Below are 13,586 nucleotides of genomic sequence, written 5' to 3' on the forward strand. Positions count from 1 at the left end.
GCCCGCCGTAGGCACCTAATTTACTCACGGATTTGAACAGCAGCGAGTGCGGCAACCATCAAAGTTGGAGTCTATCTAGACCAATCAATAAAAGACATACTTAGTTTTTCTGCAGATGTTCATAAAACTTTTAATAGAGAAGAATGGGATTTAAATCAGGGAAACCAGCTTGTCTGCTGTGAGCTTATAGATGTGAGATTATTTCATGTAAAATGAGAGATGAGGCTGGCCAAACACTTAGTACTAAATCTGGAGATAAGAATTCAGTCACTCTTGTAGATCATTCGGTATTAAAGGTGTGCTTGTCAGTGCTATATTTACATTCTCCCTTTAAAACATTCTTTTCTAATAGCTCACAAGTCTCCAAATTGATCTGATTACATGTATCTTTGAGCTTTTTCTTTTACATTTCTTTTCTGTAAAGCTTAATGGATAAACCCTGTCTTGATCTATCTTTGTTTCCATACCAAGATTCTGTTACTAAAAATACAACACTAAAATCTCTGTTTGGCAGTGGGTTTGTTATTAATAAAAATTAGCCATTGACTCCTGTGCAGTGATACCAATAACATGGTTGGGTTACTGGTAACCTTCTATGAGAGAAAGCTTCTGCAGAAATGCTCTTTGCTATTGGAGACTGTAATGTTAATGGTAGTGTCCAGGCAAGTTTAACAGATACCAGACAAAGAAAACCCAATAATTAAATAGCATCTAATCTTGATTGTCCCTATAGAAACTAGAACATACCAGCAGATATAGCTATTTTCTTGTTCAGGTTTAATGCAGGGGCTCAGATGCTGGAGATTTGTAGGATTCTTTGGGATTAGTCAGTAAAATACATTACATATACATAAAAACTTCAGCCCCTGACATGAATGTTTTGTAGGAAAAAGCAGAAAATCTCTGGTATTTGTGAAATTTGAACCTTGTTACCACAGTCTTTGTAGCTGTGAAATTGTCCCATCAGGCAGAGATAATTAACTTATTTAAACTAATGTAGAGAAAACAATAATATTTCATTGTACCTGCATACTTGTCTCTTTATTTATACTGACACAAAGTCTGTCAGTGTAAGTGCCAGCATGGGTATGGATAGGCTGGTCCTGGAGTCTGATGTATTTTCATTGAGATCCGGGATCTGGTTCCAGAGAGTTCTTTCAACATTGCTGTCTCCTGGCATTTTCAATGTATTAATAATGCATCTTTTTATTATTATTGCAGGTTTTTTGATGTAAAAGAGTGCTGACATAGATCACAGTCAGGTGACAAACTTTGTTTTTAAGCCTTGCAGTTCAAAGCACTCAGAAACTTGGGAGGCTAAAATCCACTGTTTCTTTATCTTCTTCCACCCCTTATCATCTTATATGTTTGACAGCTCTGTTGCCTCTGAACAGTCAGTATTTTTCCTGGCCATATGATTGTTTCTATGCTTGAGGAGGACATATGTGTATTTTATGTATAGAATAGGACTGTAAATATAAAAACTGTTCTAAATTTTTAAGAGGAAAGCTTGTGGCTGGTATAATTTTCCCTGTGAATGTTTTTAAATCCCTTTAATTTAGTTTTAAGGCTGAGTCAAGTTGACCATCAGAAAACATTTTTGTAGCTTGGTTTCAGCTACAGAATGTTAAAAAATTCTGATTTGTCTCTCCAGGTAATAAACACAAGATCTTTTGATGCTGTGTGTATTGAAACAAGCCCATTGTAAATAGAGGATACAGTTATTGTAAGACAGAGTGTTCTTAGAGGGCAAAAGATGTAATATGTAAGATAAACCTAATTGCAGTTATTTTAGATGGAACTGGGTTGTTCTGGAAAAATATTTCTAATTTATCTTTGTATATCTAATTTGAAATTAAATTAGCAATTGCTTGTTCTTTAAGAGGATACATAAAATGTGATGTCTTTAATCAAAAACACTGCTCCCAAATGCAAGATGTCTAAGGAAAATAATTTCTGAGATAAATGAATTCAGTTTTGAATGGCAGCTACTTAACCCCTTTGCTGTCCTGCAGTGTTGGCTCAGGTATGGTCTAGCAAGTTCTAGAGCAAAATTTGTCTGAGATGGTCACAGGCAACTGTTTAAAGCAGTCCTTCATGTGGCTGGGGCTCTGTTAACATAGCACGTAAGCATGTTTAAAATAAAAATATTATCCAACCACACTAATTTGCAATGTGTCAGACTTTGCAGGTGCATTTGAAGATGCAGTTGGAACATTAGTGAAGATTTTTTTTATCATGGGTGCTAACATGCTGTAGTAATGCCAAGTACATGCTGTGATCTTCATGGAACAGCTGCAATTTCAACAGCTGTAGTGATGTTCTGGTTTATGTCACTTGGGCATGCTTTGTTTTAACTTAGGCTAAAGTTTTGTGCCACAAGGCAAGAAAATTTAGGAAGAATTTGTGGTAAGTAATTCTTAACTACTGCTGTTGACGTTATCAATTTACTGCACTTGGAACATCCCAGCTGTGACTAGCAGAGATACTTTGGTTCATTTCTAATAAATGTGAAATTGCCTGTGGAGTGTAAATGTGTCCATCTGGTTCTCTGGAATTATACTGTTACCAAACAGGCACCAGGTCCCAAAATGCATAAGTCTGTGACTAGCAAAGTCTCATGGTTGACTGTAATTTTCATCTTCTTCCATGATTGCCTCTTACAATAACACTGAGCTTTGGGAGATTTTATCATATACCCAGAGGCCTCTAGCTCAAAGCATACTGAGGTAATTCATGTGTGATGCCAAGTCATAGCATTACATATAAACCACTTTTCAGTTACTCAGTAGAAAAAATAACATTTCCACTATCCAGTGGGGGATAATAATTTTACTCTCTTGTCAGTTGCACATGTTATTCATTGACATTATTTTGTCCATTGGGACATGGAAACAATTTGATTCTAGTCCTTTCTAGAATATTGTTTTGTTAAGAGTCACTAAAAGGTTTGCTCAAAACTCTTTATAGTTATTAGTCTAGCATTAAGAGGTTTGCCTTTAATTGTTAATTCAGAAATCCAGACTTCTTTCTTTCATAGGACCCATTTCTTAAAGCTGCTTTTTTAAAAGACGGGTAAATTGTGTAATATGATTTCTAAATCTCCCTGCAATGTCTGTATTTTAATGTAGTCATCTCAGTCACTGAGCATGTTCTTTGATTTCATAATAAGCAGGGAACCTGAGGTTAGATGACTTCTCAAAATACCTTTCAGTTGCATTGCAAGAATCCAAACCAACTATTTTATTTCTGTTTAAATTTTTCTGGGAAAAGTCCAGTGAATGAGGCTCAACACCCCTCAATTCCATTTATTTTATGCTTCACTACTCTTACCAGTAGAGTAATTTCATAATATTTCAGTTCAGTTTCCTTTCCTGCAAACAAGATTATTGTTTTTCGCCCTATCTCCAGAAGACACAGAGAACAGTTTATTCCCTTCTCTGCCTCAGCCTTTTCTCTTTTGAAGAAAATGTCCCTTGTAGATTTTGCTTCTCTGGACTGTTTTCAGTCTTTCCTCCTTGTCATGTTCTCACCACTGATTGCTGTTGTCTTCTCACCAAGAAGAATGACGCTCAAAACACAACAAAGTGTTTGCCTTGTCCTGATGTTTACAAACTGTGCCCTGAAGTACGTGTCAGTATGTTTACAGTTTTTTACTCAACACTTTTGACTTAAATCCAGCCTGTGGTCTGCAATGCTTTCTGGATCTGTTTTAATACCAGTCATCACTCGTCTACATCTGTGCATTTGGTTATTCCTGTTTGTCTTCGTTATCTTGTTAATTTTCATTGACTCTGGATTGCTGCATTCACTCTGGATTCTGTTTGGATGCTGGTATTCTCACAGCCCTTTCCAGCCTCGAAGATCATTAGAGTATCCTACCAGGCACATGCTGCCTAAATCCCAGTGAGGCAGCTTGTTGGCTGTAGCTATGGAAATGCATACAGGAACTGAGCATACTGCTCATGTGGGTCAGTATCTCATTTTGCTGTTCATTAAGTACATAGTCCTTGTTCCTTCAAATGCATGTGTTTCCACTTCTCATAGTTCCATTTCATTCACTTGCCAAAATTCTGTTCAGATTGTCCACTTGTATATTGCATGAGATGTGATGGATTTGAAAGGGTTATGCCAGACCAAGTTTTAACCCAGATTTTTTTTCTTCAATGAATATGTAGTGTTCCAAATATGTCACTTCTTTTACTTCAGCTTAAGATGGAGATATCTGAAACCTGAAATTACAAGACTGATGGATGCAGAAAGATTTTATTTTCTTTTTATGGATAAATTCTGTACTTGTTAGGCCTAAAACAAGATCTGTGGTTAGGTGTCAGAAGTGAGCCAAAGGCTTAGTGAGAAAATAGTCATGTTGGGTTTTTAGTTCAGGTTTCAATATGCACAAGCAAAATACTCTCATGCATACAATTCCCCATGGAAGTGGTGTAACAAATAGGTGATCATATGTTACACTTCCTCATCCCTTAGGTTTTTTTTTTAACAGATTTTATTTTTAAGTGCTTTGAGTCACATTTCAGTTTCACTTCCATGAAGAAAGCTTCAGCTATATAAGGTCAAGTGGTCTGTTCATTCAGGATGCATCACTTCCTTCTAAGAGTTGACAGCTTAGACAAGCTTCCTCTGTGCTCTGGACACATTGGATACTGCTTTTTCCTCTTTATTTGATGTCTTTCTTCTGTGGGAGGATTGAAGATAAGTAGGAACTTGAGATCATGTTAGTCATGCTTCTAAGGCTTCTGAAAGTATGATCTCTTCACTTGGGCTGATGCCCACCTCTGAGCTGCTTCTAAATACTTGTTGGACTCCTAATCTGTTCCTCTCTAGTGCCAGCAAATACCTGAAGTCAATGAACCACATTAACTAAGAGTAGCTTTAGGATACCAAATTTTGTCATGCATGTATGTTTGTACCCAGCAGATATCAAATATCTTCCAAAATCATTCTCTTTCTAGTTGAGCTCTTGTCATTCTGCAGGGGGTGTTTGCCAGCCTCTATGCACAGTTCTCTGGGCGGTTTCCATCTTCACCAGCACCTCAACATGGAAAGAGAGTATTTCCCATGGATTCTATTGCAGGAAGAGGAAGTTTTGTAAAACTGTGCTCTCATCTTTGCCCTTCATTTTTTCAGGCTCTGATAACTAGCCAGGCAGCTGATACTGTAGCAGTGGGGCCAAAATTATGCAAAGAACATTGAAGGAGACTATATAAAATGGTATAGCAGCCAGAGCAGAGGTGTATGTTTTTCTAAAAATTTAATTTTTTATAGAGTAACTTATCCAATATAAACTAAACAAATAAGATGCACACCCAAACAGCATCTAAATGCTCTCTGCTTTCAAGAACCTGTCTTTATTTATACTTTACCTAGAGTTCCCTAGACTTCAGACTAAAGGACACCTAAATGCAAATTTTATTTTTCACTCCTTTTTCATTCTTACTTATATTCATAATTATGGAAATAACTTGAAATTTAACTTATATCTCTGCATAGAAAAAGCCTAGAGAAATTGATAATAACTGTGCTGTTCATTGCAATGAAAATCATATGCAATGGCCATAAAGGTATTTATATTCTCCACCAGTTGAAGATTCACTGATTTAAGTATTTTGATAAGTATTAAAGAGGGATAGTGAAGTAAGAAAAAGACATGCTTAAAACCTAGAATATTTTTGTCTAAAACTGTATTGGCATTGCTTACTTTAGGAATGAAGCATTCTCTGCCAGCACTAGTCAAGCTGTCCTGGTAGTTGCTGTCAAAAGATGCAGTTTAGAGGTATTTTTCTTCTCACACTCTCTAGTTTCCCATCTCACATGAGATCTCTAACTCCAGAAACAATGCAATTGTAACCAACTCTCTGCACAAACTTGAATCACGAGTCCACAAACTTGCCCCAAATAGCTTTACCACACGCAGTGGTAAACTCCACTAATAAATTTATTTGCAGATCCCAACCACAAACTGTATTGCCTAACAGTTTGCAACCCAGCAGTGTCAGTAATCATTTCACGTTTCATTAGTGCTTGGTGTCCCTGTCCACCACTGGGCTATCAGGGCATTAGTCACAGTACAGTCACAGAGTTGTCAACTCTCACTCCTGACAGCTCAGAGCCAGGCAGATCTGTGGGAAAAGGGAAGTGTCCCACACCTTTTATAGAGAGGGGACTGAAGTCTAAGGGCACATGACAATAACAGCACTACAAAGAGTGGAGATATTACCTAGTTGAGTCTTGAGTCTTAAGGACTGACTTCATCAAGGTTCTTCTTCCCATCATTCCATCACCAGTGTGCAAGGTTCATGTACCCAGACTACATGAAGCTACAGCTGCAATAGCCTTTCACAGACACCCAGGTGCTTTTTTGGAAAAAGAGAATTTAGCTTATGCAGATCAAATCCTTCACTACTATTTATGTTTTACAAACAAAGATTACAGTCAGATTAGAACTTAGAATGACAATTCCCTTTTGAGTCACCCTTCTATTTTCCAGAGAAGAGAAACACACATAAGAAGAAGGTTTTTTTAATGATAGTTAACATCCATAATACAAACAATAAGTTAAGCACAGTAAAAATAACTTAAATAAAGCTTGAGGTTCCAGCCCTCATACAAATAATTCAAATCTACAAAACAAAGACAAGTTTAAAAATAAACCCAGAATATGTCTTGGAGGAAAAAAAAAAATCACTTCCATATAATATCAGTTAAATGAATGGAAATAAATTTCTGACTTTTGATGCCTGCTGCATTTCACAAATGCCAAGTTCTTAAATCTTCTCCAGGGTGTATAGGTAGATGTAGAGGTTGCATAATCAGACTTTCCAGGGGACACAGACACCTTCACATGTGACTTGGAAGTCCAGCAAGTTTCTAATTTGCCCCCTTGCAGCACAATTCTTAAGTTAAATACATTAACAATTTGTAATGCTGACTCAGCTACTACTTTATTTTCCCCCAACTTTTTGATGCCAAGTCTGATCACTCTCTCAGTACTGGTCTTAACAGGCTTAGTTTGTGAGTCTTGAGACTTAGTATTATCCAGTACAATGAGGGGAGATTGTAGACTCAGGTCATGTATAAAACGAATACTTGAGTTAAGTAAGTTGAAACTGTATCAATATTTCCAGAGCAAGTGCTGGTTCATAAATGAAGAAGACAGCTAACTTGCTATGCACAGTATCATGCATGGGAATACTCATTTAAATGTTAAATATTTTAGCTTCCCACTGAGTGGTTTCCAGGTAATTCAGAGTAGTAAGATAATGTATCAACCCTCTCTCTGCCTCATGCCTCAGGAACACTGATGTGAGTGACTGACCACACAAGCATTCAAAATGAAAGCCTCTTATGACATTCAGGTCTTCACTGTCCTGTTGTCAGTATAGGCAAAATTTTGTTCATTTCAGTCCAGCTGTCAAAAACAGCTCACTTTGGTTCAGGAAGAAAACGACTCTTGGCAGCTAACCCGTTCATGCTGTAATCAATCCAGTTAAGGTATTGAGTAACTCTGGTGTAAACACCCGGCTTGTTTTCCTTTGCACAGCCATCTCCCCAGCTGACAATCCCATAAAGTATCATCCTGCCATTGTGCTCACAGACCATGGGGCCACCGGAATCTCCCTGACAACAGAAAGAGAACATATTAGGTCATTTTCTGCAGATGGAGGCTGTGATTGTTCAAGTCACAGCAGATGCCAAACCTACTGTTCCATCTAAGCAATGTTCTCAAAGATCCAAGCTTTAACTCATAGGTCCTCACTAGCTTGCTTAACTCTAGAAAAACAGTCTCTAAAGCTGAGGTCTCTAGTTCCCTCTCTCAGGATACCAGGAGAATAGTTACCTCTGAAAACAACCCTCCATCCCCATCCTAAGTTTATAAGCACAGACATTAGCGATACAAGGTCAAGGCCAATATGCCCTCTTCTTCATCACTGAATCAACTGTCTCCCTGTCCATAAGGTACTTTTACATTTCAGTATGCTTGTTCTTTTCAGCAGCTCCCGTGGTCACTCTGCCCAGTAAGGTGCAGGGAAATAAATGTAGTTTTGAGGAACCTGGAGGAGCTTAGTGTCCCCTGTAATCTACTCTTGCAAAGCTATAGTTAATCTGCAAGCTGAGATTAGAGCAGTTGCTATATAGCTCTGATGGATATCTATCAGCTATTGCTTGAATAGATTGAAATAAGGCCTTGAGGAAAAACAGTAACTAAGATACTGCACTTCTTGCCCTCCTTTGGAGGTGCCTGGAGGGAGTAAAACCTAATTCTACATTCCAGCTTTATTCCAGATATGTGGCCACATGACAGATCAACTCCACTTGACATGCTAATTTCTAGTTACATTAGAGACTCTTGTGACTAGTAGAATTACAAGATGCGGCCAACAGATCCATATAGTAGCGGACATGCATTTGAAATATAGGAAAAAAAACAAACCAACTTTACCTTGCAGGCATCAATCTGCCATGTGGGATCCCCAGCACAGACCATGTTGTCAGTAAGTCTAATATTGTCATAGTATTCATATTTGCATTTTCTCTGTGATATTAAGCTCACAGTAGCTGACATCAGTCTTTGAGCATAGAAGATGTCATCTGCAAAAACAAAAAGTATTTCATTATTTTTACTCTCCAAGAAATAAAAAGCAGCAAGAAACCCCCCATTACACAATTTCTGCACTTAAATTAGCATAACCATTCCAATTTCCCACTAATGTTCTTACTTCCACCTTATGCAGTATTTGTTTGCTTTTACTGTTCATAAAAAAGTTTCAAAGAGAAAAACAAACAATCCAAATGCAAAATATAAAGTTGAGTTTTTAGAGGGAAAGAGTTTAATAATTTTTGATGGAAATTCTGCACAAATGCAATCCCTTTTTTTTTCTGCTCCTCATCACATCAGGAATGATAAAAATTGTGGTTTATATCTTGCCTTACTTTGTATGGTTGATGAGAGAGAGAAGCATCAGATAGGAAATGCCATAGACAACTAGAGAAGATGATAGCAAAGGTCATCTTCAAGAGATGCACATGGAATACATACAATAGAAATTTTAATTTCTTAATTAAATTTTTTAATACTTCACAGATCCTGGTATAAAAATCACATTCCCACTACTCTCAAAGACCAATTTTGGTGAGAGAAGTCATTTACTTACAGAAATCTTTTTTTCCATAGCCAGCTATTTCACAGTGTGTATTATCTTTTAAGTAAAGGTTCCTCTCTGGCAAGCAGACTGTTTTGACATACTTGGATTCTACTGCACACTGTCCAGAAGTTGTCCTTATCCTTAACAAAGCTATGAACCAAGTCAGAAAAGATACAGTTAGATTTGTAAAGTAAATTTTTCCCCTCAAGTCCTGACAATAGCAGTACTTGGTACAGTTAATGGGAATAGCCGTGATTATATTTAGTTCTGGTTACACACAGCTCCCCTCATTGCTTTTGGAATGAGTCATTACTTAATAACAACAACATTAGTTTCCTAACACTAAAATTGACAAATGTTCCAACTTAAACTTGCTTCCTCAAAAGACAGGGGCTGATAGCTCAGGCAGAAGAGTCTTCTGCAAGAGTATCATTAGATGTTTTGAAAGACCAATCTTCTGACTGGATGTAGAGGGTGGTACCCACCATCCTGAGTGGCTTACAAAGATATTATTCTATCTTCTTTACTTCAGCAACAGTAAGAATATGGAAGGGGTGGTAGAGTTCTAAATGTGAAGTGCAAGAGTGAAAAGTCTGGTCTGTTCAAGTTGCAAAAACCCATCTCTGACACAGTTGCTTTAGGAACAGGCTTGTGAAACCCAGACTTTTATGAAAGTCTGATTTAATTCAGGATAACCTTGAGCTAATGAGGTAGCCAATATGGCATTCCCATGCTATATGATGAAACCTATTATGCATGCATTTTTTTCATCTTTTACTATACATAGTGTCTGATCTTCAGGACACATAATGAAATGGCAGAAATGCAATGCTGCCACCAGTGCTTATGGAAAATCCATGTCTTCCACAGGTCCAGAGACTACTTGCCAGGTAATGCATCTGATATGTACCACAATCAAAACTGAACAAGTGCAAAAACTGTAAGCACAGTTTCCAGACTGTTCCTGTTCTCCCCTTCTTCCCATCTCTGGTTCTACTTTTAGATGCAGCCTTCACCTATCCCAGTGTTTTAAAGGCTTACATTAAGACAACACTTACCAATATCATTCTCATTGCCACCTGTCTCATCTGTAAAGTCAGGGTGAGAGATGATCTCATCAACCATGAATACTTGTTCTTTATCATCAGTAGCATTCAGTATGGACTTTCCAAGGAAGACTTTGTAGGCAGATTTGTCTGTTGGTGGTCTTGACCTGAGTGAGAGTAGAGAGATCAATGAAGACTACTGATTTCTGGAAGTAAGGTCAACAGCTGAGATCCAGTCCCACTTCTGTTTCATATTTATTTTAATGCTGATTTTAAAAAGTGAACTTTAGTTCACTTTGAAAGTTGATCGTTGATCCAATATTCTGAAGAAAAGCATCCCAGTTTTCCATTTGAAGGGATTGAGATAGGCATGCTTCAAAATGTCTGAATATCTAACTAGATGCTACAAATGAAAGGCATTGGCCTTAAAAATCCCCTGCAGGATGCCAAGAGGATCAGCTTTCCATAGAAAAGTAAAAAAAAAAAACCCAAAAAACCAAAAAAACAGCCATAGATGTATTACACAGCTCATCATCATCAGTACAATTATTAAGTTTGGGGAAGGGCTGAGGTAAAAATGAAATCCTGGCACCAATATACACTGAATTATTTAGATTGCATCCCACCCAACTGTCCACATCTTGCTAGTTCATTCTGCTAGATGTGGGCTCCCAGAAGCTTAATGTTTCTTTTGCTGTTCCTTTGACTGAACAAAGCAAGACCATTCTTATTGTGGTGCATTCCAAAGGGCTGCTCAGGGAACATCACACCAAGAAATCAGTTGAAGAAAGTGTCAACTAAGTAGCCCATGGAATTGGAAACTTACGGAGTGATGAAGCAGTGTGCTGCTGTGAGCACCCAGCAAGGGTCGATGAGGCTGCCACCACACAGGAAGAACTCCATGCCCCTTCTGATTTGGAAGATGCTTGCTATCCAAGGCTGAGACTCAATCTCTGCCTGCTTTCCACCAACAATTTTGAACATCTTGCTGATGCTCCTTTGACCACACGTAGGCCCTGTGAAAATAAAACTTTCATTCAGGTGTTCTTACAAATAAACTTCAAACTTGTGCTATTAAAAATAAAATTTAAAAAACAAACAAAACCCCAATTGTGTTGAAACTAATATTACTTACCACACTTCTCTATGTTGCAAGGTGTTTCTTGAATGACAGATCCCCTTTTGGTGTAACACCAGGGTCTGCTCCTTCCATTTGGGTTTCTAAAAGATAAAAAGTGTTCTTTCCATAAATACAATTTTAAAAGCATAGTATTTTAAAATTCCAAGTGTTTTGGAAAAAACAAAAGTATTTTGTTGTAATATATGCCAGGGAAAATAATGTTTCAGAAACCCATATTCCACATATTTATAGTCAATAATGTTATTTTTTTTAAAAACGTGTTTCTCAGTGGAGCATCTCTGGGGCTATGATAATAAAAGTTTTCACAAAATGAGTTATGCTCTTCTTACCTGCAGTAGCTGTGTTTGCCCAGCCCAAGCTGCAAAGCATTCTCTGAGTAAGCATGGTAACGACCCCTCCTGATTAGAGAGGGCAAGTTCCATGGTAGACATTTGTCTTCTGTTGCCATCCCTCTGTAGTCCTCCCCATTTCCAGTATAGCATGTGCTGTCAGTGTCTGAGAAAATAAGTATTTTATTAGCAGCATGCTCTTGTTTATGATTGTTCTGTGACAGACATGGACAAATGCTTCAAATGAGGAAAAAAGTTCTTGCATTACACTCAAAACCAGATGCAAAATCCAGATTGACTAGATACTGTTACTAAATTTGCTCTGTGTGGATTTTGAGCATCAAGTATCTTACTCTTTAAAGAATGCATATTAATTCTTTAAAAGTTTAAGTGAATTTCACAGTCTAATAAGTTCTTCTGCTTCTGACCACCCACAAACTAGTTCATTTTTTCCACCCCAAACTAAAAGTAAGGTTGAGGTAAGCAACCTTAGTGAGGAGGCAGGGACAAAGAAATTAGAGGTCCTGATTTTGCATTTTCTTGCTTCTCCTCATTTAGTCTGTTAGCACAAACTGCTAAAGGCTATCCAGTCATGTCTCTGGGTAATGCTTTCACTTGGCATTTCATATTAATTCTTTGACTATCTTTTAGACCTTTCCAATTAATTTAGTCAGCATTAAGGAAGACAGATACTCTACCTAGTTCACAGTGAAGCCCCATGTATCCATCTGGACATATGCAACGACCAATTCCACTGAAGAGATAATAGGTAATGCATGTTCCTCCATTCAAACAAGGGCATTCTGTAAGTCAAAGACATCACTAATTATAGGCAAAACATTTGAATGTGGAGATGAAATGTAATTGAAGATTAAGTTTTAGGTGTTTCAGTATCATTAAGGGTCTTTCTTCTTGTACAAGTACAGGATAATAAGTTCTTTTTAGGTTCAAATAGAACAGGCAGATGCTTACCCTTGTGTTCTGATCTGCGTTTATATGGCTTGTAGTATTTCCAGCTATAAACCTACAGGAAAAGAAAAAAAATGATTTTTAAGGAGGCAGTTCCTTTTATGTGGTTTGACCATCTTTTCCCTACTCTGTTCCCTACTGCATACCTTCAACAGCTTAGTTTTATGGATGTAGCTACCTGCTGAACCTGCTCTGTGGAATCTGGATATGAATGAGAAGTGAAGCTCTCATTAAGCAAAGCAGAATGGGGAAGGAAAACTAATCCCATGTCATGCAAACAAAAACCACCAAAAACCCAAAAAAACCACCCCAGGATCAGAAAAGCCCCACTGATCTGTGCCCCTGCGTCCGAGCAACATTGCAATTATTTATGCTGTAGGAACATAAGCAGCTCTTAATGGTCAGTGTCCCTAAAACAGGCAAGGAAACCTCACCCTCTCCACCAAGGAGTGCAATAAAGATGCAACATTCATCAATTGGCCCAACCATTCTGCTGACCTTGGTGCTTCACATTTGGGCCATAGAACGAAAGCCAGAAAATTTATTCAACAATGGATTCTTGTTCTGTCTTTCAAGGTTTCACCTCTGCTTTGCAGGCTGGGTATGCCTTTTCCATGAAATAAGATTAGGCCTTTGATATACTTAAAACTTACAGACTCTAGTCCTGTGACAAGTGCACCCAAGGTTATTGTGAGGAAGATGAGTAACTTCATGTTGTTAGTTAACTTCTCCCTTTGTTCTTCTATCTGTATAATTTAATTCTGAAAATAAAAGAGAAATTTAGTATCATGCTGTAGCCTACAGTGCCAGCTTTCTTGCTTCTGTTGTCTTCAGCTGGTTTCAGAATAAATTACAACACAACTGATGAAAAATTAAGCTTTTACTTGCAGCAGGATATCTGTTTATTACTTCCATATATTAACTTAGAGGTTATACTTTG

The 13,586-nt window shown here is 37.7% G+C and overlaps 1 protein-coding gene across 1 annotated transcript; it reads right to left on the minus strand.

Annotated features, from left to right (window-relative positions):
• Positions 1–7,440: 7,440 nt before the first annotated feature.
• Positions 7,441–13,383, minus strand: PLAU (plasminogen activator, urokinase; the record flags this gene model as incomplete). The annotated part of the gene is made up of 10 exons (XM_084210140.1): positions 13,300–13,383; positions 12,650–12,701; positions 12,376–12,480; positions 11,678–11,843; positions 11,343–11,428; positions 11,034–11,223; positions 10,220–10,374; positions 9,171–9,311; positions 8,459–8,607; positions 7,441–7,635 (listed from the first exon to the last, which is right to left on the minus strand). Exons 1-10 carry the CDS (start codon positions 13,357–13,359, stop codon positions 7,441–7,443), a joined length of 1,299 nt encoding a protein of 432 aa, XP_084066266.1. The 5' UTR covers positions 13,360–13,383.
• Positions 13,384–13,586: the final 203 nt, after the last annotated feature.

This window comes from Fringilla coelebs, assembly GCF_963513975.1.
Source record: "Fringilla coelebs genome assembly, chromosome: 8".
Classification (NCBI taxonomy): domain Eukaryota; kingdom Metazoa; phylum Chordata; class Aves; order Passeriformes; family Fringillidae; genus Fringilla; species Fringilla coelebs.